Genomic DNA, 26,267 nt, shown 5'->3' on the forward strand with positions numbered 1-26,267 from the left:
GCAACTGTAGCAAAAAAATATTCTTTAAGCAATTTAAAAAAAAAATTCCAGTAATATTACATGTTTCATCATTACATCTTCAATTTTATTTGTAGAAAATTTTCTATAGCCTGCAAAAACAATGTAGCATTTTTAAGTTGTGTATAGTAAAATGCTAAAAATGCTACTGCAGCTTAAACCCTGGTTCTTACCGTCTTGCAAATCAACAGTAAAGTGTAAGTGCTTTCGATGTATTTTTTCTGAAAATATGTACACACAACAAAATATTTTTTATGTCAAGTATGCTCTATGTTAAAAATTGTTTTAACAATAGATGTTGGGAAACACTTCACATGTTTGTATTTTCAAATATAGTTTCTAGGGTCAGGCAAAAATAACTAAAATAAACTAAAACCAATTAAATACTTTATTTTCATCAATATAAATAAGAAGGCATATAAGGAATACAACATGACAAATCCATGCAAACTTTCACAAATATAAAACTACTACAGTGAAATAAATTACAGCACTCATTCCTCGTTGGGTATTTTTATAAATATAAACAACATCAAATAAAATTAGTATAAAATAACGTTCTTACTTGTGTACCGTATTTTGCTATAGTTAAAGCTTCATATTGGGTAATAAATATTCAATTATTAAAAGAAATCTGTAACGATTGGTTGCTGCAAAATTATTAAAATCATGCAATCACATTCTTGGTAATAAAATAAAATTGCCCTTTGAAAGGAACGCTGTAACAAATTGGCATAGAGAACTGACAAGTTTCATAAAATTTAACTCAAAGCTTGTGGTGGAATTTCACATTTTAAAATTCATTGAAAATATATCTTCAGGTTTAGGTAATCAGCCTTTCAAAACTTGAGCAAATATGCTGGAAGAAGGCGGACATAAATGTTTAGTTGAGCTGGATAGGGTTGTGGAAGTAGGCTGCCAGGCGAAATTTCCCTGAAACAAAACAGTGTCTATTTAAATCAATGTTATTTATTTTATAAAACTGACAGAAACAGATGACATAGATTTAACTTTTTGAAAAAATATAAATTAGAAAAGTGTCTGAAACTGAAAATTTGAAAATGGGGAAGTTATGAATGGCCATTAAAAAACATCAACATATATTATTATAGCCTACAGTTAATAATTAAAATTTACATTCTTGGAAAATATGTAAAAAAATCTATATAAATAATACGCCCAACACAAAATTTTTCCTTTGAACTCCACCGCAATTTCTCTACTGATTTTGACCATTAGATTCACGTCTCATTGGAAAGAGCGTGTCACATAGATTTGCAAACTGACCTAAATTTTTTTCAAAAAGTCCCTTGGGCTCTTTCCCAGTGGCTTTTAAAGTTCCCATGATATCCTCATGAAGAACATATTTGTTTACATTATGATCAGTTGGATAGTTTAATTGCTGTTAATATTTTAGCTACAATTCAAGGAAACGTGTGCTACAAACATTAAATTTTATTAACTTTGTGATAATTAAGGAGAAAACCCCTCTAAGTCAAAATGAAACTGAGATGGCAAGGACATTAAAAATCTGTTTCCAAAAAATAAAAGTTAAGTGATTTTTTAAGAATATGGTTACATCTAAAAACCCTTTACTAAAACTTTCATTGAAGGATTCAATTATTATTCACAATTAAGGGAAACAAAAGCCTATCCAAACAACATTAAGTCTTTTAACTCTGCATATCGGGTAAATACAATTCACATTATTACAGCAACTGACCAAAAGAATACCAGTTGAAGCAAATAAAATTGTGACGGACAGGTTATACAAGAAAATCAGGTACCGGTAGTTCTTAAGTAATGTGAAAATATTTTATCGCCATTTAAAAACAATGACTGAAATTTGTAGACATACTGGTGACCATGGTGATCAAGCAGGTTCCATTATCAATGAGGAGGATAAACATGACAACCTTTTGCGGTTATGAGTACAACTGTAAGTCGGGAAACCTTTAGGCCCCTATTAGCCGTGAGCAACATGTGGCGCAGCTAGTGGAGCCGCCGGTGGAGCCGCCGGTGGTCCACAGCATTTTGGAACCGGGACACTAGTCGCGCGACACATTCGTAGCTCGCTCAAACAGCGTCTACACACGATGTAGACTGTGTGACAGGCTTCGTTTTCACGTTAATAGTGCATGCGAGCGCAGTCAGTGGCGTTGCATGTTGCCCACGGCTAATAGGCTCCATATACTGCAATGGCCCCCAACTGCCTGGACACTAAAACGGTCGCGACACATGTTGCCGGGCAAAATCACTCCCGGCAACACCTCGGGCAGCTTTTTCGGCGGCGCCACCGGTCTCCCCGCGGCTAATAGGCACCATTTGACTCCATGCCCCTCTACGCGTCCGACACCGGCGGCTCCACTAGCTGCGCCACATGTTGCTCACGGCTAATAGGGGCCTTATAGAAAACACTAAAAAATGAGATCAGATTTTGAAAAATGATCAAATATTTACAAGAAACGTTGATTATATCGAAATGGTATGGACATCGTGAGTATTTCAATAAGGCACATACTTACCTTACCTTTACCTTTACCTTTGAGTTGACTTTTTTGAATCATTGGAAATTATGACTGTTATTTTGTTTTTAAATAACTCCTGTATTACTTTGCAATTGCTCAAATTTGAGCAAAATGTACTACACTAGTATCAATAAAACAATAATATCTTACAAAATTATTCAAAAATTTTGATTAGGATTTCAATAATTTACTAGAGTTGCTCTTTTGCTCTGGACAAAATGTCACGCATGATAGCCTCTAAATTTAACTAGTATATTACACATCCATGAAATAAATACCCTCGTAAGTATAATTGTCAATAAATTACAATATTATTTTGTGAAAAAAGTCAGATTACAAATTGAGTCCACTTACTTTTTTATTGATCATTGTCATCTGAGTCTTCTTGTTTTTCCATAAAGCCAGCTGCATTTTTCACCTAGACAAATTATGCAATATTAAGTTTTTTTTCTTTTAGCAAATTTCTCAGAAATTGTATACAAATTTTATACGGAATAGGCCGTTACCATAGGTCTCATGGTAAGTTGTAAGACATGGACCCATTAATAAAAGTAATTTACCTCACCCGCCATGTTAAACTTCCTTATCCCAAGCGTGATGTATACAACTTTTTTACTTCACGAGTGATGTAAAGTTGAAAAAACTCACTCGGTGAGCTAATGAAACCCATTTAAATATTGGGTATTTAAATAACATTGAGTGGTTAACTTAAAAAATATACCTCTATGGAGCCAACGACGTTCAACGCTAGAAATCAGCTGTGCGCTTGAATTTTATTGGGTATTTACTCAGGGGAGGTATAGAAGAGGCTACGATGACAGCTGTGGGCTTCTTATTAGCTGAGGGAACGCCATTACCGTAACAAAACGATCAGTAGTCATCGGCCTCGGTGGTCTAATGGTTAGCGTGCCGGGCTGATATGCTGAAGGTCCCGGGTTCAAATCCCGCTCGTGGCATTAACTTTTTGTCCAAGATTTTTTTATTATCAGCAAGTTTGGTTGGTTTGGTTCGGTTATGACAGTTTAATTTTATTATTAAGTCATTATACAATTTTAGTAGAGCAATTTCTAGTTTTATTTAATAAACAGAATTATTTTTTCTATTAATAAACTTTTGTTATATTATTTCATTATCAGCAAGTTTGGTTAGTTCGGTTAGGTTATGATAGTTTAATTTTATAATTAAAAAATAATAAAATTGAATTTGAGGCATTTATAATTTTATTTTATGAACAGAACTATTTTTGCGATTAGTAAACCTTCTTTGCCAAAGTACTCTCTACTACAGCGCTGTTCACGGAGGAATTTTGAACTAATGCCTCATTCGTACCTCCCCTAAGTCAGACCCATTTTATTGTTATGCTTTGAAGAATTTTCCTAACCTAGCTTTTGTTTTGAAATGAACGTTACTGTTAGAAGATGAGTGAAATGGATAATGAAAAATATTGTTCGTAACCTCCTATATATTGTCGGGTCAGGTAAAATCTTGTACGTTACACGTTACGCAAGAGCTTGTTTACAGCACTTAGGAGAATTATGCAATTTGCACAACATTCACCTGTGTGATGTAAAAACGCTCTTACTACACTTGTAATGTAAATAGCTATAATAACATTAATTTAAAAGGGTACTAGTGTTTTAAATGCATTCAATTATTATTTATATGTGTGTGTGTCTGATAGAATGATAAGTCGAGTAAAAATGATCTGATTTCGATGAAATTTGATAAAAACAAGTAAACCAACGTTTATTCAAACAAGTTCCCTAACCAGCTGGTCAGACTATGGGAATGGGGTTAAATGGGGAAAAATAGGTTTTTCTAATTTTTTACCCTCAAAATGTAGAACTTCGCAGTTTCTCCCTAAACAATTTTGTACGGCTTAAATAATATAATATATTTGTTTCATAATATAATTTCAATTTGTTTTTATACGGTTATTGGTAAAAAAAAAATCAAAATTCAAAACTATGTATAGGTACTCAGGTCAACGCAATTCCAATCAGGAAAATGGAAATTCGCTTTGTCTGCAGGTTTGCTGCGGCCGGCCTGTACTGTTAGTGGATTTGGAATTGAGTACAGTTATGCTTGCACAGATAGTTAATTGAAGGTGTGGTTTTGTTTCTTTTGATCATATTTGATTTTAGAGTTTAAAAAATTGTGCTGGACCTTACCTGGGTAAGGTTAAAGGGTTTCGGCAGCTCAGAGGGGTCCGGGGCGGAGGGAAGGAAATAGAAGGCATTGTTGGCTGGCAATAAGAACTTGGCGGGGGACAGCAGTGCCATACACTCCTCCTTGCTGGGCGGAGTCCGGGGCTCTGGTAGGTGTATAACCGTCGGCTGAAACAAATAGTCTCGCTTAACTTACACTTTCACAAGCTATCTGTTTAGCTTGGTTATTGTTTTGCTTAAACCCTCACATTTGGCACTAGGAACTCGGAAAGTTTCTGCACAATTTTTTTCACTATTAGCAATCCCATGAAATGACTGTGATGTCGGTGAACTCGTTCAACAGACACCTAAATAACTATTGCCATAATGTGCTACCAAGATGTATTTGAAACGAGAAACTTCCCCTCGTCCAAGTCTAGACATACACGTGCGTGGTTACTAAAATCACGCTTACTCCCCCCTAAACATTTCTTTTAAATATTTAGAATAGATTTTTTAACCCAATCAATATACCTGATCATAGCAGTCGCTGTGCATTCCATTGTTGTTAGTTGTAAGATTTTTCCCATTCCACAGCATATTCCATGGACTATCTTGTCTTGGCTTGTTTCCATTTGCCTACACAACAAAAAGAATTTAAACTGCAACTCAGATAGGAAGGAAACTTAAAATATTCCTAAATAAACGAGCCTTGGGGCCGTTTCTACGTGATTTACAGAAAAAAAAAACCAATTCCCTCGCTCTTTAAGGGTTTACTTTTATCACCTTCGAAACACCACAGTATTTAATATGAAAGGGTTTACTTATAAAGTACAAAATATATTTGTTGGATTAACTCACAAAATGAAACAATAATAATTTTACGCTAAATAAGTTTCTTTTAAGCTTTGAATAATTGTCGGAAATAATCGATTTAAATCTGTATCGATTAAAAAATATATATATAAACACACTACAGTAGAACCTCTTTAATCCGAACTAATTGGGACCAGGGGTAGTTCGGACTATTGAATAGTTCGGATTACAGAACATATTGTTGTTTTTACTTAACAATAGCTAAAACATGGCTAAAATTGATCAACATTATTTTGGGAATAGTGAAAAAAGGTTTTATAAAGTAAAATACAGTGTTTATTTAATACAGTAGTTAACATAGTGAATAAACACTACTGTAAATTAAATACAGTATACAATAAAGAACTGCTGTACTGTGTATAGAGTACAGCAATGAGGGGTTCGGATTAGTGGACGTTCGGATTACGGGGGTTCGGATTAAAGAGGTTCTACTGTATACTCAAGTCAAAAAAGCTACATAATAGCTTGTGGTGGAAATATTACCTTAGTGTGAACTCCTTTGGGAGCTGACTGTGATACAAACCGAGAGTCTGGAAAATCTGCAAAATAAAAAATCTATTATATACATTATTTACATATATGGATTCTACAAAATTAAGACTCATAGTTATATTCATATTAGATAACTTAATTTTATATTAGAGAAATTGACATCAGGAAATGACAAGTTTTCCCCACAAAGCTCATCCATAATCATGTACCACTAGATCCGAGCAACCGAACCCTTCAAATTCACATTTATTGAAGTAAACAAAGTATTTCTTACCAAAATGCTTGCAGGGATCTAGGTTGTTGAAGTTCGGGTTTCTAACCATTCCTGGAGGTAATGCGATACCTGCAGCTGAAAATAATTTATGTTCATTAGAAAACCCAAAAATTCAAGGTAACTTCAAGAAACTGGGTGTATTATGACATAACTTACTAATTTATTTATCACTTATTAACGGATCCACCATTTTTACAAGAAAATACAGAGGGTCTTTGTGACAAATGACTGGTCAGTACATAAGTAACTAACTATCGACTACTGTACTCAAATATATAAAGAATGAGGAAATGGCGTTAGATAGCTGTGCCCACATTTTCTTCTGTAGGAGTAGGTAGAATTTTCACAACGTAGATAATCTATTTGCTTTTTTGCGTAACACACTAATAAATAGAAAGCCTGAACTCACCAAATAAAGTGATTCCCAGTCTGTTGAATCTAAGCTTTCTGGAGATAATGGTAAACTAATTGATAACCCTGATCAGCTTACTATAAAAAAGTAGAAAAAATTCATGTGTCCTATTACACTTACAACAAACTTTATTTTGTTTTGATCAAAAGCAAAAAATTAAAAGAATAATTAGAAGTTCCAATGTATCTAACCTAACTACCCAAAAGCAATCTTTATCTTAGCTTCTGAGTAATGGTGAGTTGACGAGTCAGTAATATGAGACACTGTTAAAACCAAGGGAGCAATGTCATGAGTTTGCATCCTGTAGACGGCTCATTCTTTGCTCTAATAGATATACAGTATAAATTCAGGGGCAAATTCAACGTATAAAAGCAGCTGATGCGGACCAATTTTCCTCCAAGTTTTCCCAGTTACCTGCAAGTTCAACATTGAGTGAAAGCAGTTTCCCCTGGCCTCGGCTGGTGATCTGAACCACATGGCCGATCGCCTGAAGCAACGTCAGAGTGGAAGAATATCCAAGCTTTGCCGGCGAGGGTAGAGCTCCGAAGTTACGACGGAACGCAGACTCGAAGGAGCTCAGCGCCAGACGTCCATCAGAGCTGCGTAATAACTCGTAGACATCTCTCGCAAAAAGCTCCAAGGGAGTCAACTGGACACTGTTGTCTACAACCTGAGGCAGAAAAACATTCACTAATCAACATAATAATAACGTATGTATTAAATCAATAGAAAAAATTCAGCCTTTGTTAATAAGAAGACGTCCAATTTAGTATATATATGACGACCGGACAGATAGCAACCTGCGCAAGGATTTATAACGTATGTAAGAGAAGGTAGCTTTCTAAGCAGCCGACCTATAGAAACAGAAACCCACTTTTGTGCCAGCCAAGATTTGAAGAGATCAAGCTTTTCCTCGTATAGTATTTATTGAATTGAAACTAACCTCTGAAGATGTTCTACATGAGGATAAAATATCAAAGTTTGTTTAGTTTCCTTTTTTGTGTATCTATTGCCACATATCACCTGATGCTTTATCAGGTCCTTAATTATTGTTGTTTAGTTTTGATATTGACATACTTAGTTATTAAGGTCCATTGTTTTTTCATAATATTGAAAGTGTTGTTTTTGTTATTTTTGTTTGACGATTGCCGATGATCCAATGTATCCTTATGATGACAAATAAAGATTTATTATTATTACTGGGCCCTAATTACCTCATGCAAGCCAACCTCTATCCCCTTACAAACCAAAAAATGCTATACCTAATGTAACTTATCACTACCCTTATTGCCAGCTTATGATTTCTTTAGACAAATCATTTCCATACCTCAACAACTCCTTCTAAGTCAGACTCAACAATGTGGAGTTCGAATGGCTGCTGGTAGTGTTTCAAGAATGCGTGTTCAAAGTCCGGAAGACTCATCCTGTTGGCTCCATGTTCCCACAGGATACGCAGGACTCTCAGTCGCAGAGTCCGGGCCTTGCTTTGGTCCACAGGAGTAATGAAAGCGGTCTCGTTATCAGTGGATATCTGCCAAATTAATTGTGTGTTGTACAGGTACCGCATTTTATAAATCAGCGTAACTGCATAACTTAAGTTTAACATTGCAAGTGATTCGACATATTAATAACCCTCACAACTGTCTACATACACCATTGTTGAAAACTAAAAGTTATATTTTATACACCATTGGTACTTAAATAGAAGCATAGACAAATAGAATAAATATAGACCGTTAGCTGTGCTGCGGTTAGCATAAGTTCTGGCGTCCACCGCTAGGTTTGCCGTGTAGTTACGGCGCACACCACTGCAGCGTCTTCTGGTCAGATACGGCTTCTGCGCTCCTCGCCTGCAGCGGTGTGCGCCGTAACTACACCGCAAACCTAGCGGTGGGCGCCGGAACCTTCCTTTGACAGTCTATATTTTTATTCTATTTATCCATGATAGAAGTCAAAGTTAGATTAAACGCTTTTAAAAGAATGTGGTCCGAAACCCATTAAGTTTTTTGGATGTGCTGGGAATTGAACCCGCACCGAAGTCCGAGATGCTACCCAAAATGTAATGGTCCTTTTAACACGTTTCAAAAAAAAAATGAACTGACAGGTACCAATTTATTGTAGCACCCAAAAACAACAATGAAATAAATTCATTTTTGGCTTAAAAAGGTCCAAACTGGTCAGAACTGGTTAAAATAAAAATGCATTAGGAAGATTAACTTTTTCAATTTGTTATGGGGAATATTTTTTCATTGATATTTACTAAAAGAATGATTGTTAAAGGACAATGACAATAATAATAACTAAAGAAAAGGTATTTACTTCTGTAGGAAAATACAAAACTATGTACTTGAATTGTGGGCAATTTGCTGAGTACTTCCATCAAATCATGACAGCCGTATGCGGAAGGTTTCAGAGCGTAGCCAAACTGCCACAAGTACGCTGAATGGGCATTTTCAACAGCTAAGCCCGGAGGATATCTCGGCAGAACTAATTCTGACATCTGATTGGCGAGAACTTTAATTTTCTCTGGTTGAGTCAACGATACTTTTCTAACACCTTCTCCCTCCTCTTCAACCTGCATACAAATATAATGACAGTACTATTATTAAAGTAAAGTAGTTGCTAGCAAATAGAATTTAAGCCTTAACAAATATATTAAAACCATAACTCAAAATATTATTTTTATTTCAATAACCTAAGGTGGTCCTGGACCTGGTAAAAAAATCTCATGAAAAGTTTATGAGCCACCTCTGTGTGGCTCTGTTTGGTAGACGGCTCCGAAAAAAATTGACGGGATGGGTGAATATTTTGTAATTTTTTTTTGCACCTTAAATCAGGCATTCTCCTACTTTCAGCCTAGACTCACAGTGTGTTCGCCAACAAATTGAAGTCATTTGGATTTTTTGTCCATAAAATTAGGGGTAATATGATAAAAGAGGCATAATTTAAAAATTCATAGGTACATTTTGTAGCTATACTAACCTTGACAACTTCAGGTATGGCCTCAAACAGCTCGATGAGTTTGGTAAAGCCAAAGTCAGCAACGCGACACTGAGTGCCATAGTGGTGATGGTATGCTGGGATGAACTTTGCAAACTCCATAGAGCACTGTGGTGTGTGGCTCAGCAGCTCTACCACCTGCGGAATAAATATCAATCAAGGGAGGAAAAATCAAAAAAGGTCAATGAAGGACAGCTACAATGAAGAAGAACTGAATAGAGAAAAATGCACCTAATTGGTTGTTTTGTCTACATTCTTTTTAAACGTACATGATGGTTTCCCTCGTTTTAAAATCAGCTTATCATCAGTCAGCGCCAAACTCATCCAACTGAAACCAGTTAGTCTAGTAGCTCAAACCATGGTGCCTGTAGAAAATGTTTTCAAGCCATTGACTTTTCTCAAGATCGAACCGGCGAACTTTTGATTGTCAGGTGAGCTGCTATAACCTCTCTGCTATAACTACTTGGATCCTGATACCTTGACATGATGTACCAAGTTCTTCGATATTACCTGCAGTGCAAACTGTTTAGTACGTTCTATTTCCTCCGGGGTCTGTTCTCGCTTGGGGATAGCGATCGTAGCCTCGCTACCCCTTCCGCTGAGTATGACGATGTTGGCGCTGAGCTGTGTGAGGAGGTCCTCCAGGTAACACAGTCCGTAGTCCACTGGGTCGAAGGGACGATTCAGAGTGCGCTCAAACAACACGGCCAACTCTGACACCAACACCTGTGGGCATGCTTAGGTTCATTAACAAAACCCTCAATAAGTAAATAATATGGCAATCTTAAACACATCAAACATTATTTTGCGGCTGGTGTCATTAGAATCCAAGGGTGGAGAATTCTAGAAGATTGCTGCCAGACTAGTTCTACCTTCTAATAGATCTGAACGGACTAAGTCTCAGCACAGCCACTGAATACACCTTACAATACAGTAAGGGTGAAATGTCAGCTATCTACAATTTTTCATTGCTGTTGGCCATTAGATCTGTTGGATCAATTATATCATAGAGAAAAGAATTAAATATAGACCGACAGCAGTGCTGCGGTTAGAATAAAATATTCTGGCGTCTGCTGCTAGGGGTGCTGTGTAGTTTCGCCGCTGCAGCGTCAAGCACTAGTGAGCGTTGCCATGACAACATGGTAGCTGGAGCCAATGTTGCCAACTTCTGTTGAATTCCCCGGAATCCAGGGAGTAAATTTCCCTGTTTTGTAAATTTACGATGATTTTAAACAAAAATGGCCTTTCTTCCCGTTAAAATTACGGAATTTCAGAATTCTTTACTTGACCCATATTGAAAAGTGATAGATTGGTAGCATTACATTTGCAATGGTGGTAGTGCTGGTAGCAGACGCTGAGTTAACGATGGTAGAGAATCGACGTACACCGAGCACGCTCTAGCGGCACATCTCAGAACCTTCCTTTGTCAGTCTATTTAATTCTTTTGTCTATGATATTGATTTTCCGTCTCAGCTCTGACTCGTTCTTTTGAGCATATGATCACGGTTTTGGCTTTTGCTAAGCCATCGAGAAATGGAAAAATTGAAGCCTTGATTGGATATGATTACGGCTTAACTAAAGCCAAAACACGGGTCATCCACTACATAGGACTAGTCAGAGCTGACACGGAAAATCTGGTTTGTATTATCTAATCTACAACTGACGACTCGGTTGGTGGTGAAGATCACTATGAATTACTCATTAGAATAAAACAGTTGAAAGATAAATAATAAACTGAATGGCAGATATATCTCCATGCAAAGACAGATGGGTTCCTGTGGCTTAAAATAAAAGGTCAGTCTAACGGTTTTGATGTTTTTAGATCAACATATAAAATACTATCCAATCATCATTATGATCACTACAGTATTTGGACACACCTGAGTTTGAGAGATTTTTATATAACTGATTACCTGTTTGCTTGGTTGGGACTTAAGTACTCGTAGAAGATCGGAAGTAAAACGACGGATCTGAGCTCGGTATGACAAAGTCACTACTCGTTTGTTGCCTTCTCCCATCACCTGCAAAGAATCAAATCAAATTATCTTAATGTATTATCTGTTATAGACAAACAGTATTTCCTATGTCCTCTATTGTCGGGACCACATAAGTTTGCAGTTGAGGGAGGACCCTATTTACCATATGGTTTTGAATGAACCAATGAGAACGGTGCGATGTTGCCAATAATGTAATAATACCAGCTGATTTGAAAATATTGCTTTGTATATTCTAATTAGTGTTGTCAATGGGCGATGTGGCAACGTCGCACTAGCCTTGTCTTGTGATTGGCTGCCACCAACTGCAAACTTACGTGGTCCCGACAGTAGGCCTACTGCTAATAAACAATAAATTTTAAATGCTATAGAACAAAATAGTAGAACAGCCTGTTAGTAGTGGTTGTTTGACTTAAGCTAAATGTTTATTTGGATGCATTTAGATTGAATATTTCAATATTTTGGTCTCTATATTTTAGCTGTATAATGGCAATAACATTTACAGTGAAAAATCTTGTCTTAATTTTCAATAAATTTAAACTAAACATAAAAAAAATAAAACAACAAATCACATGTATGACAAACCTGTAATAGCATCTACATATAGCTTGTTTAACCATATTTTAACGCTCCTTGGACACTATGGTATACGGACGATTTCCATCATCCGGTTGAAAAAGGTCCGATTTTACTTTGTGTCCATGTTTCTTTCACATTGGACAGTTTCTGACCGTACAGCAAGATTAATGTGTTCACAACATTACAATATAAACATAAAAAGTATTGAATTGAGAGGGCAGATCATAAACATTGCAACAGCTGATTTATTTGCACTGGCTGGTGGGCTCCCGTTTCATTATGAGGGCGCATTATGATAGCTAGCATTTAACTACACTGTACTAGTGCCAATGGCCATGGCGTGACAACTGTCCGGTTCACTGGTAGTGGACAGTTGCAACATGGCATGGTTTTCTGCCGTCCCGTCGCCATTACCGTGTAGTGTGAAAGCTCTCATGCTCTTCTTTGCTCCACTAAAAAAAAGGTACCTGCATGGTTTTTAACGGTGCGGCGAAAACCATACAGTGTGAAAGAAACGTAAGGGTGTTGGACATAAACTTGTTGATAATCCGGCAACAGCTGGAGCAATCTTGGACCTTAACTCAATTCACTTTTTTAAATTAAGTTGACAACAAATACAAACCTGTACAACATGAGGCAAAGTCTCAAACAGGTCTATTAGTTTGGTGAAGCCGTAGTCAGCGACACGACACTGCCGACCAAAGTGGTGGTGATACGCAGGGATGAAACGGTTAAACAACAACTGGCAATGAGGCTGCATCTTGAGCAGATCTACTAACTCACGAGCAAACAGCGTCACATGGTTGACCAGAGACGGACTCACGCATATCGTAATTGAGTCTGTGGAAAAAAACATCTATTTTAGAACATAAAATTCCCATTGAAAGCCCTGAATTTTTTTCACTGTTCAATTTGAATCTAAAAAAATCACAAATTTTCATCCAAACAATAACTATCAGCTGACTGTGTGCTCTAAAAACTTTTTTTCTGTCTTGACGATATTTTTTATTTTGACTATACAATGTTCAAAGTGATGATTTCGCTACCGATCGCCACATATTTATGATGCTGCGGTCATTGCCACGGACCGAGGTATACATTTTAATATTACACATAGACCGGGTGACACTTGGTTAACAGTACACAAATACCAGGGGCCAGTGATGCAGCAAAGTAAAAAACAGTTTTGCCAACTATCATATGATGTCACTAATCATCATATCAACAGACCAAGTGACACACATGTGCAACAGACATCCCTGTAGACCACTGTAGATAATTCAGTTCCTTCAAATAGACCGTGACAAAGATATGCTTTTAATAACATTGGGACACTGACGCAAATATGTGAAAGTTAGTCTATTTTAATGTGACCAACTGTTGCATATGTGTGTCGCTGGTCCATATTATAGAAAGATTTAGTACTATTGCGGTAGAGAACGTGTTAAATTTTAAAATCATAAATGATCTTCCACTTAACAACATTGAACCTTCGTAGGTCTTTTGCTTTTTCAAATCCATCCAAGAGTGAAATTAGGTACATAGGCTCCCTAGGTACTATGTCTCTTACCTAATTTCTAAGAGACTACTAAGAGATGACCTAATTTGTAGGAGATTAATCTACTCATGGAGTGCTCTTTGAACACTATTATGATGTAAGAATGTTCTTCCTAAACGCAACTGACAAATGTGCTCTGTGAGTGCCACTTATCCTGTGCCTGTGTGCCATAATCTAAAATAGCTGATACCTACGAAGAAAAACGTTTCTGTTTCTTTACACATTTAGTGACCAATATAAAAAAAAATATATTCTTTAGTCGAACACATGACACTGACCTTCATTCTTGCTGTCTAGAGGAGGCTTGGGTCTACACAGGCGCAGGTGCTTGTTGCTACCACTGTGGATCAGCTCCACATTGCTGATGCAGGTGACCAGGTGCTCCAGAGGAACACTCTGCTCGTCTACCACCAGAGGCTCAAACTGTGCTGCATAGCAATCCATCAGGCTGTCAACATAGGAGACATGTGGTAAACAATGTGACTGTAAATCTCCCACGCAGAGAATTTAAGTAGGGACCATTGAAATAGATTCAGTATAAAAGAAGTATGAAGTATTAAAGACTCCAACATTGATGGAAAGCCCAATGATCAAAGACGGGGTCCAGTTCCAAACCAGCTACTGACTTTTCTCAGAAATGAAACGGTGACATTTTGGTTACACTAAAAACCGGCTTGTAACTCTTAATTTCAACCTGTGTTTCAGTAGGGTTTTAAATGTAGATAACAAATACAAATTTAAACCTCCATGGAAGGTATCTCCACAAATAAATACCTAAATACATTTTTAATTATTTCTATGATATGTATTACTTACCTAGCTAGTGGCAAGTAGTTATCGTGGCTCTGAATCAAGCTGGCTAAGTGTTGGGACAATTCTGCCAGCCGCACTCGCACATTGGCCAGACTGGGCTGCTCCTGCTCCGCCCATCCCTTGTCTACGGCACCACGATGTTGACTGTGACGCAGACAGAAAGGCAAGTCCACTCCGCTGACTGTGTCAGTAGACAGAGCGGGCGAGGGAGTGTTTCTGTACTCGGGGTTCAGTGTTATCGTACGTCCGTTGTTCTCCTCGATGATAACACAGACATCTCGCATCCTGTAGAGGTCCGACACACCGACTGATGTTAGATACCGGCTGGCGAACAGCTCTCGGAATGTAAACAAGGGCATTTTGTGTTCAGGGACTTCAAGAAGCAGAGCAGCGATCTGGTTCCTGTAAAAATAGTAGCATAATTTTTAAAGTATCAATACTGAAGTGTTCTCTAATAGTGAATACAAAAGCATTATTTAATCACCACTTGACTTTTATACCTAAGTGAAGCTGTAAACACTTACTTAACGTAGTGCGAGTTCTGTGGAGAAGACGAGTGAGCGTACGCAATCATGATCCTCTTGAACCCGACCTTACGCCGGTGGAGCTGTGAGATGGCGTACTGAGCGTCCTGCACTGACGGCACTTTGATTGAAGCTGCTAATGTACCGTCTGACTGTACAAACACCGACACGTGCAGCACCTGGAAAACAGGAGGAGGAGTGCTATATATGACGTATATTAAGATTCAGTTAATCTTAAAAAAGTACTCCTAGTTTGAATTTTTAAGTTGGTGGTGAAGGTGATTTAATAAATAATGAAATTTAATTAACAATATTTTTTTATCCAGGACTTGATCTCAATTTAAATCTAAATTAGGAATACTTTGAGATTCATACCAGTGTGCAAAGGTAGTACAGAAACCCAGTTAGCTGGAAAATCACACATAAAAACACTACTAGAGAAAATGTGCAGTAGCATAGCCTCCTCTAATACAAGGCCGCGGCGTTGGTGTGTGGCTACGTCGCACCAGCATGCGCATTGCCATGTTGATAAGAGTAATAACCTAATTATTTATTTATTGAAGAAATCACAAGATAATTTATAAACATAAGTAACTACCTATGCAGACAGTTAAGATGAATCTGAAATAAAAGTGTAAACATAAACATTGTGCATATGCTCCATTATAAATTAGTGAAACAGCTGTTTCGGTTTGCTGGGACAGAGGTGTTGCCATTTTTCTCTCGCCTTGTATTAGAGGAGGCTATGGAAGTAGTTAAAGCATAGACGAAGGGAGGGAACAAACAATGCTCACTATGAACAACAATGCTACAAGTACTTACATATGCATACATACTGTAATGTACAGGGTGGCGCAGATGGATTGGGTGGTTTTAAAATACTTGTCAAACTGTCAATTTTAAAGGTATTGGATTGAAATAAAGTGTAAAACGTGTAGTTACAATGGAAGTTTATTGACAATAAATTAGTTAAGTTAGTTTTTAAAAATTATATCAATTAAATGCCTTCCTTCTCGAGCGACGCATTCTTGGAGTCGGTCTTCGAGGTTCCGCATTTCTCGCTCAAGCACATCACCAGGAATTGATGTGATTTCGTTGTAAATTGCAGCCTTCAACTCCTGAATGGTCCGGGGTTTGTTCATGTAGACCCTTGCTTCAGGAGTTGAAGGCTGCAATTCTCAACGAAATCACATCAATTCCTGGTGATGTGCTTGAGCGAGCAATGCGGAACCTCTAGGTCCGACTCCAAGAATGCGTCGCTCGAGAAGGAAGGCATTTGATGGATATAATTTTTAAAAACTTAACTAATTTTTTTTTTTTCAATAAACTTCCATTGTAACTACACGTTTTACACTTTATTTCAATCCAATACCTTTAAAATTGGCAGTTTGACAAATATTTTAAAACCACCCGATCCATCTGCGCCACCCTGTATAAATTTATATGTATATCAGTTTATACTCCTTGGTGTTTGCCTATATTCATGGGGCCCCACCACTACTATTGTAACTAACGTTGATGAATAAATCCTTCTATGTTGAACCATCACAAGATACATTCGTAATTATTTTAACAAGTTCTAAATTGATTAATTATGTATGGTATATAAAGGAAATATACAAATATGTAGCCTATAAGAGAAATACGCCTACACTATACATACCATAACATGCTCTCTGAACGCAGCCATGAGCAGTTTCTTCATCTCCCTCAAGTCAATGCTCTGATCCAGGTTGGTCACGTGGAGCTCCACAGGGTTGCAGGTCGGCTGAGGGATCGGGTTGAAACAATACTAATCAACAGAGGATTTTAATTTTAATAAACAATTCTTTAACTAACATATTTCATGATTTTACTAGGTAATAGACTCCAAATTTAACGTTAACATCCAAACATCTTGGGTGTGTTGCTATCCTAGAGGTAATGTGAGAAAGACAGGTTGAAAACCCAGCATACACACAACAATTTCAGGGGTTTTGGCCACTGCTTAAGTAAATAAAGAAATAAGTGTTGGACTTTCACTCATGATCTGTATATAAGCTAGCATGTGACTATTATTTTTATTTAAGTCATATGATTTTATATTTGATTATTGCCTTTGTGTTTTTCCTTGATTCAATGGTTTTCTATTCTGTCTAAATTTAATTTGATATTCATGAGTTTTAGAGTCAATTCCACATTTAATATGCTCTCCCCTTTAGGTTATTTTTGTTTAGAGGTTCAATTCGGTAATTTACAGTACTAGTCATTTTGTGAAAATGTTATGAGATGTTACAAAAACAAAACTTTACACTTCAACCAAGGCCGACTGATAAATTATTTAGATTGAAAAAGATTTTACTTGGGAATATATTAAATTCATGAGTCTAGAACCCTATGGGCCCATAACCTAAAGGGGAGAGCATATTAAATGTGGAATTGACTCTAAAACTCATGAATATCAAATTAAATTTAGACAGAATAAAATACTAGTTTTTAAGTGAATCAAGGAAAACACAAAGGCAACAATCAAATATAAAAAACACGATCACATGGTCACATGGTCTTAGTCAAAGCTTATACAGATCATGAGTGAAAGTCCAACAATAAGTACCGGTACTCATTTCCTTGTCTGTGGTATTATTCACTGTACACAACCATAGATAAAACATACTCCCTTAGTAGATTTCTCATCCTTATGGAACAGCTGAAGACAATTTTATTGTTAGTTCTGTACGGTTTATGTAGAGGTCGTGTTTTGTTTACAATTTGTTTCCCGTTATTACAGCCATTTAAAACCTCGATTAACCAAATAATACGATCTAATCATAAACAATAACTTGTCCCCTAGTTATATAACCAAACAGTAAAGCACAAATCAAGAAATTAACCCTAAAATAATAGAAACAAAGTTTCGTCGACACTAGCGCCCATGTGTCACGTACATGAACTAGACACGAAAAACGTGCTGCAAAATTTACAATGGGATGAGAAGTCTACTTGTGTTGGTTAGTCTGTGACACAACTCTCCGGTTGTAAAATTTATTTCCCTAAAAGTGCATTATTTGCAACTCTCCTAGAAAGTATTTAAAAAATCCAAAAGAATGTAATAAGTAAAAAACAACAATCAAAAATGTATGTTAATTTTTGTACACTTACTTCACTCTCCACTCTTCTAGTTAGGTTTACAATTGGTGGGGGGGGAATAGAAGTGTTCACTCCCAGCATAGAGTACGGGGAAGGGGTTCGTCTGAACCCCTTTGAACCTTTGTGGCTCGTCTGAAACATAGAGCAAGTTTTATACGAGATAAGTACAGTATTTAATTTAAAGTTGCCGAAAGATACATCTGTACATAATCTGATACAAAGTTTTTTGACCAATTATTTATCACAATTTTGAAAATTAGAGGAGTACCGTAATTAGAAGAGTAAAATTCAATATTTTTGTTGAAATAAATAACAACACCATATCTACTAGAAATGTAGAAATATTTGATTTTGAAACTAATTATAGTTGTATACACATAAAAATTTCAAATAATAGATTTTTCAAGCTCATAGTATCGTAGACTCATACTTTTTCTCTCAACAACTGAAAGAGTAATCAGTAAAGTTGTAAAAACAAATTAATTATAATTATCATTCATGAGTCGTTTTGTAAAATAAACCTCTTCAAACTAAAATGTCAGTAATTTATACTTCTAATCCAGATTGATATGTTGTTATTAGAGGCTGAAGATGAGTTTTGATGTAAACTTGAAATATACCTCGACATTTTTTAGTAAATTGTGATTAATTTATTTTAGTGATGAGTAACTGACAACCTAAGAATAATATTAATAATGCCATCACGAAGGAAAAAACATACCGGAATGAACTTCTAATCCAATGAAAAATAAACCAACAATGTGGTAATAAGCCATAGAGAAGTAAGGCACAGAGGAAAAATCCAATTATACACTTCAGTGGTGTCTAGCATTGAAGCTGATGTTTGGGGCAACATCTAACACAACCCTTTCACCATCATGTCCTAAATGGTGGAGGAAGGTCTTGTGCCCTGTGCGATAGGAATTTCCACACAGTGCTTGCCGTTGGGGGTCTTCCTTGCACTTCACAAGTATAAGCCGTCACAACATACCAGAGCTTAAAGTGCACGGTGGTCCCATAAGTGTGTTTCCTCTATACCTTACTTCTTTGTGAGTACGCCTATAACCTAAAAAATTTGTGTAGTACTAATGATGGTCTAAATTACCTTCAGTCGTCCAGTTCAAACTGATCCGAAGACAACTAAACCATTAATGTTAACCAGTTCAGGGGCAATTCTACATCTCGTGATGTCAAAATATTAGTTTACTAGCTGTGATGACAGAATTCAACTGATCAAGTTATACAAAATTTAAATGTAGGTTATAAAATATCCAGGACTCACATGATTGTTGTTCTGGACCATATTATCCATTGGGGAATGGGGTCTGGCACGCTTAACTCCTCTATCCATCTCTTCCCCATTGCTGTTCACGGAATCTGTACTGGTGTTGGCGCTCTTTAGAGAATCTGTGTGGAAAAGAAGAATACAAAAAATTAACGAATATAAAACCAAATACATGAAGAGTCTCGATTATCTAAACTTCAATAATCCGACGCTCCGTGTAATGTTTTTGTTTATTTTTTAATTTCTGATGATGGCTTCAAAACAAAAAAAATCTTTCATAAAGACACTTATACAAATTTTTACCTTATTGGAAAGCAAGAAATACCTATATTTTTTTAACACCATTATTGTATTTTTTTCAAGATATCACCAATAAAGGTAATTTTGTCTATATTGTTGAACTTATTAGGTAGTACCAATAATAATGTAGTACCACAGTATAATTTTCAATTGCAGGTTCTATAGTTGTTTTCACGTTTTGCCTATCCGACCTTGCATAAGTTATTTGAATAATGGTAAATTATTTTTAGCATATCTTACCACAGAATGATGATCGAAGATCTGGCTGACAGTTAGGCTCACTGCGTCTACCCAAAATTGGACGTCCAACGGTACACTAAACAAGTCATTTTACTTGCATTTTGTTATATTGTGGTAAGAATGTCCTACATTAATATTATAACAACCACTTTTCAAGCTCACAAAGGAGTCTTTTATTTTAAATCTTGACTTAAAATTTGTATAGTGTAAATATTTGTCTTGGGGTGGTGTATAGTGTGTATACATACCACATCAAATTTTTCATGCAACAAGCTGATAAAAATTTGGATTTAATGAATTTCTACAAAACACTAAAAGGAATGTATGTAAATGTAGAAGTAATAAGAACAAATCGGTCTTAACCAAAAACTAGGGTATATTTTTTATCCTTAGTATATTTTGTGTCGATTTTTACATTCATAAAATGATTTAGAAAATGACATAATCTTTGTTCCTAAACTGTAAACAATTGCCTTATTTAAGTACTAAGGTTTCAAAGTGGATTTATGATGATAGAGAATTTAATGCTACACAGTACAGTACCACAAACTCGGCGTAATGTGGATTGGAAGGGTGCCGATGTTTGTGAAATGCCGGGTAATCGGGAACAAGCGTTAAAAATAAGAACAATAAAATTTTTAAGCTTTTTAACCGCTTTTTTTATATTTATATTACAAGTCAGTATTAAGTCATCATATATAGTACAACAAATCCTTAGTACGAGTTGCGAATAATTTTACTTAAGCTGGCTTGAGTCCATGATTAACTCAGACTCAAAAAACCACTAATTTTCTGAGCCAGGTGATGGCCGAGTTATCCAGACTACTGTGTTATCGAGTGCCGAGTTTGCGGGACTCTACTAATGGTAGAGCATTTAATGGTCCTGGCTAAAAAAACTGATCTTGCGAGCTTACTCAGTAACAAAACTACAAAAGGCATCTCACTCTGCATGCATAAGTGATTTAACTCCATTAAAGAAGAAAAATTGTCATCCTTTCCTTCTGTTGTATTAAAGAAACCCATCTTACCTGTGTTTGAACCAAGGATGGCCGAGGATGAATATTCCAGTTTTGGTTCCAAAGTGCTGGAGGGACTGGGAAAGGAATATTCTCCTGGTTGTTAATAAAAGTAACTGGCTGCGGCTGGGAGTTCAGTCCAAAAAAACTGGAACATCAACAGTGAAGTTAGCATCTGTTAAAATAATGTAGCCTATACCTCAAATACAGAACACAATGTTAAAATCACTCTATAAATTAAACTGCTTAACTTTAATATTATGTATCACCTATTGGAGCAATTTTAATAATTAATATTTTAAATATTTATTCATAACAATTTTGATTTTTCATGTAATGTTTAATGTTTGGTAAAAATTTAAATATTCAGATTTTAAAAAGTTACAGTTTCATGTTCTTTGAGGTATAATCGTGTCATGTAACAGGTTATTTGGGCAGAAGTTTTGGCCTTTTTTGCAATTTACCATCTTCAGCGCAGTAACGAAGCACTCCTGAAGATGCTACAGTAAAATTCTGTTAAAAATTACCTGTAGGCTAATGTATGACACAGCTTAACTCTGAAGACCACGATATATTACAGTTCAAGTGTGCATTAGAAGCCTTACCTCCATGTTAAAAAAACATAGACTTAATAATTAGAAAAAAATATGTGCCACAATTGCACCTTTTACCACAGAAAACATACTACTATAACCCAGAATGCCAACCGCGTGGTAAAAAGCATTAAGTGTTTTGAGAGAGCTTTGCCTGTCAATCGTAGGCAGCGCCACCAGCGTTGCCATGCACTCAGCATAGCAACGCTGGTGGCGCTGCCTACGATTGACAGGCAAAGCTCTCTCAAAACACTTAATGCTTTTTACCATGCGGTTGGAATTCTGGGTTATAGTAGTATGTTTTCTGTGCTTTTACCCGATTTAGGGGTTGGACTGGGAGGAAAAATAGCACCGGCATCAAAGCAACTGCAGCTCTGGACAATAAAAAGAATTCTATTTGTAGGTGGGAAGTCCAGAACCTGCTTTGATAATATAGGCCTATATAGATTTTTTTACTTTTAAAATCTTGAAATTTCAATATGTAGTAAGTAAAATGCCCCCACTAAAAATATATAGTTTGTCACTCTCTCATCAACACTCCTGGATAGTGACTTCTGTTGCAGAATTTCTTTTAGCGTGATTTTTAATTGAATAATTCAATTTTTCCATGAGTGGCATTGAAGTTACTGTATGCAAAAATTACATAATTTCTTTTTTGGGTAAGACCCATTAAAAAAAAACGTATTTGCTCTTTTCCTTTTCTTACCTATTGAGACCAAACCTTCTTAAGCCGCGTTTACACCGGAGTTTCAAACAAAAAGTTGCAAACTTTTATTGCAAACACCAGTTGCAAACAGTAGTTTCAAATAAAAGTTTGCAATTTTTATTTCATGGTTTTGTTTCCATGTTTCATGAAAATGTTTGAGATAATTTCGACCTTGATTGAAATATCATTGATTGATAAAAAAACTCCCACTTGGTTTTCCCATCGTCGGCCCCCGATCCAGACTTATTGCCCTTTTTAGATTCTCTGTTAAATTGAATTATGAGGTTCCTCATCCTATTTTGGACCTCTGCCTTGCTTAAGTTAATTTCCCGTGAAATGTCATTCCACGCATAGTTTTTCTTGTTTTTGTTTTTATAGTCGAAAATAGTTTGATTCCAAAGCACTTCATGTTCTCTATAAAAGCTAATTAACTTAATAATATTGTTTGTAATCTCTTCACTCCATCTCACTCAGTAGATCATCACTCACAACACGCACGATACGAGATAAGTCACAACAATAACGAGGTAGCCGTCCAGACAGGGTACTGAGTCGAGATACAGGGTGGTGCGAGTGATCACGTGAGTGAGACAGGAGGTGGTAGCGTAGGGGATGGCGGAGAAATGTTTCTGTTTCGTGTTTCAACGGCTCATAGTGACCGAAACTAGTGTTGCAAACAAAGAGTTTGCAACTCCCTTTGATCTTTACCGACTTCAAGTGGAAACAAAAATTTCTGTTGCAAACACCGAAAAACTGTTTGCAACAGCGAAAAGTTTCGTCTGAAAATGGGCGTTTTTAGAGATGTTTGCAATTTCTGTTTGCAACTCGTGTTTCAAACTCCGGTGTAAACGCGGCTTTACACTGCTAGAGTGCCCACATGGCCAGTTCGCCCCTGGAGCCATGGACTGAATTTCTACTTCAGTAAAAAAACCTGTACTGTAATGTATATATGTATATTTCAAATAGTCAATAATAAATGTAGTTACCCCAATATTGGCACTGTGTTGGATGGGGGAGGGCTGGCCCAATGTAAGCCGGATGAAATGTTACGTTGACCTCCGATTATTGGAATCATACTGACTTTTTACTCCACTCCTTCCTTCCTATGACTGACTACCTGGAACACAAATCAAAAGGAGTGTGCAAGAAATTTTGTTAGTTTTGTAATCTCAACGATAGAAAATGATCAATCTTCTCATACATAACAAAAATATCCCCGCCGCAGCAAACCTGCCGTCTAAGCGAATTTCCATTTGGCTGAATTGATTTTCAATCGATCTATTTAAATAACATTAGGTTTAACGAGTACTTAGGTTTGCTGCTACAAGGAAACTAATAAAGTGTGTGTTTTAAGTAAAATAATTATTGCTTAGTAGAAAATGAATATATTTGCCAAGTTTGATCAAAAGATATCCATAAACAAGCAAACTACAACATTTTACAATATTCTCCATAAGAATAACATGGGAATTTTAAATTTAAATTTTTTTTATTTTTCTCCGTAACCAATAACCGTACAAAAACACTTTGATATACTGAATTGTTTGTTTTTTTAAGCTCTTTAAGAAGGTTTAGAGAAAAATTGGGAAATTTTGTGTTTTGAGGGTCAAAAGTGAGAAAAACCAATTTTTACCCCATAAAACCCTGTTCCTATAGTCCGATCATGCTGGATCGCGAACTCATTCAAGTTTATCCCGCCTTACACCTTCAAACCAAATGTAGTGTTATATAGTCAATGGTAATAGCTACTTCCCTATAGGGAAATTCGCTAAAAAAAGGAAATAGTGATAAATACAAAGTAAAGATAAATACAAAGTAATGATAAATACAAAGTATTGATGGAAAATGTCCGCAGTATTTTTTTTTTTAAATCATCATCTCCAAAAATTAATTTTAAACAAAGAAATTTATTTGATTTTATTTCCAATATTCTATTTTTCTGAGATGAGATGAGTCATGGGTGTCTATGGAAATGGGCTGAGACCCCAAGTCAAACCATGGATAAAATATAGTCCCTTATTAGATTTCCCATCCTTATGGAACAGCTGAAGCCAATTTTATTGTTGTGTTTTGTTTACAATTTGTTTCATGTTATTTCAGTAAAAACTTTGTTTAACTAAATAAAACTATCTAATCATAAACAATAACTCGTCCACTAGCTATATAACCAAACAGCGAGACAGAAATAATGAGAAACTAACCCTAAAATAATAGAAACAAATTGTAAACAAAACATGGTATATCTATAGAAAACCGGACAGAACTAACAATAAAATTGGCTTCAGCTGTTCCATAAGGATGGTAAATCTACTAAGGGAGTATGTTTTATCCATGGTTAAACACATTTCTTTAGATTGTACTGTAGAAACAAAGAAAGTTAATAATTCATGCATATTACCAAGGACTTTAGGTAAGAAATGTGTAAAATAAATCATTTTGTCCCTAAATTTTAACTATTTTCTGAAGGAGGCCCCTCTTTACAGGGAGTTATTTTACAGCCCCATTATGTAAAAGTTAGATAAACCCATGGGTACAGTAAGTGTGAAGGGAAAGGTGCAGATCACAGGTACAGGTAAAACTTATTGCTAGCAACTTACACACACACACATGCTTCTGCAAGTATGGCATCACCAAACTATAGTGCTCTTTTGGCCCTTACAAACCCAGGAATGCCGTTGACTTGTCTACGATGTGTGGCCCTAGCCCAAGTTTTTATTACTCCATTACTTTTTAACTGCTACAGTTAACAGTACTGGGGTTTCATTTGGTATATTTAATCCAACCGCTTATGATTCAAAGATTGTTGTAATCAGTGTTCGATTTGTAGAGAATGAGGTGCCTGAACTGTAACCTATTTAATGTGATATTAGTACCTATTTATGCCAATATTTTTATCCTTTTGAAAGAGAGGTACAGGAACGCCATTCCGCTGCAAATCTAGCACTGGTTGTAAGATATATTTGAATTTTGTAGAGAACAATTCTTATACGGTAGCTGATATCAGTAAAAGTATCGTGTTACATCAAGTTTTTAGTGTCATCAAGAGAATTTTTATATTTCATAGAATATAACCAAAACTATTTGTTCAAGAATAAAAACTCTTGCCTAATGCAAATCTTTTTTTTCTGCAAAAAACAATATCTCACTGATGTTATACAGTATATAAATTAAATACAAGAGATCTAAGATAAGTTATGCATGGAAAACTGGCAGAAAAATACAATATTTTCAGTTTTGGGTTTAAAATAGCACCTAAACTTAAAACTTACCTTATAATGAGGTTTAAAGTGGTTTTACCACTGTCTAAAACTAGAATTAAACTACTATGGTTTTCTAAAATAAGTTATGTTTCAACTAATTAAAAACTTAAACAATAAAATATGTGTTAGACACATGGGGTATATGGGACATGCTAGTACATGGTCTATGCATGTCTTGGAGATTCCTTTGAAAATCCTTCCAATACCTGCTCAGACATGTCTTATCAGTATATTATTGTGTTAAGTTCAACCATTGTTCATTTCAACCCAGTACCCAGTAGTACCAACTTAAAAAAAGAAATTAGGAAATCAATTTTTTTTCATATTAGCAAAAAGGTGTATTGTAAGTTAACCTATTTGCTAACTTACAAGAGATGAGGGTCCAAGAACCTTAGAGAAGAGTAGTTACAGTACTTAAGAGTCGGTGCTCTTCTGATCTATACCTTATATGTAAACAAAATTTAGTTTTATTGTATCCATAGTAAGGATGTGGTCTGAAATTGTAGCCTATATTTTTAATTCTAGT

The 26,267-nt window shown here is 36.0% G+C and overlaps 1 protein-coding gene across 1 annotated transcript; it reads right to left on the reverse strand.

The window, feature by feature from the left end:
* Positions 1-385: 385 nt before the first annotated feature.
* LOC128988332 (meiosis regulator and mRNA stability factor 1-like) lies at positions 386-25,890 on the reverse strand. The gene is made up of 23 exons (XM_054409522.1): positions 25,747-25,890; positions 23,468-23,594; positions 21,195-21,330; positions 20,167-20,242; positions 19,624-19,748; positions 18,354-18,473; positions 16,879-17,007; positions 15,216-15,394; positions 14,695-15,093; positions 14,157-14,326; positions 12,943-13,160; positions 11,661-11,768; positions 10,258-10,473; positions 9,730-9,885; positions 9,095-9,322; positions 8,075-8,278; positions 7,162-7,417; positions 6,336-6,410; positions 6,053-6,108; positions 5,228-5,332; positions 4,718-4,882; positions 2,901-2,964; positions 386-951 (listed from the first exon to the last, which is right to left on the reverse strand). Exons 2-22 carry the CDS (start codon positions 23,554-23,556, stop codon positions 2,905-2,907), a joined length of 3,270 nt encoding a protein of 1,089 aa, XP_054265497.1. The 5' UTR covers positions 23,557-23,594; positions 25,747-25,890; the 3' UTR covers positions 386-951; positions 2,901-2,904.
* Positions 25,891-26,267: the final 377 nt, after the last annotated feature.

The sequence above is a fragment of the Macrosteles quadrilineatus genome, unplaced genomic scaffold, assembly GCF_028750875.1.
Source record: "Macrosteles quadrilineatus isolate MER2022 unplaced genomic scaffold, UCM_ALF_1.0 Scaffold_3__2_contigs__length_128488019, whole genome shotgun sequence".
Lineage (NCBI taxonomy): Eukaryota > Metazoa > Arthropoda > Insecta > Hemiptera > Cicadellidae > Macrosteles > Macrosteles quadrilineatus.

What these genes read in the sequence shown, in the direction of transcription:
- LOC128988332 (XM_054409522.1), bottom strand. Translation starts at nt 23,556, where the DNA reads ATGATTCCAATAATCGGAGGTCAACGTAACATTTCATCCGGCTTACAT. An exon ending in TGGTCCAGAACAACAATCAT is followed by an intron (nt 18,474 to 19,623) that starts GTGAGTCCTGGA and finishes TCTATGTTTCAG; the next exon opens with ACGAGCCACAAAGGTTCAAA. An exon ending in AACCCTTTAACCTTACCCAG is followed by an intron (nt 2,965 to 4,717) that starts GTAAGGTCCAGC and finishes TAATTTGTCTAG; the next exon opens with GTGAAAAATGCAGCTGGCTT.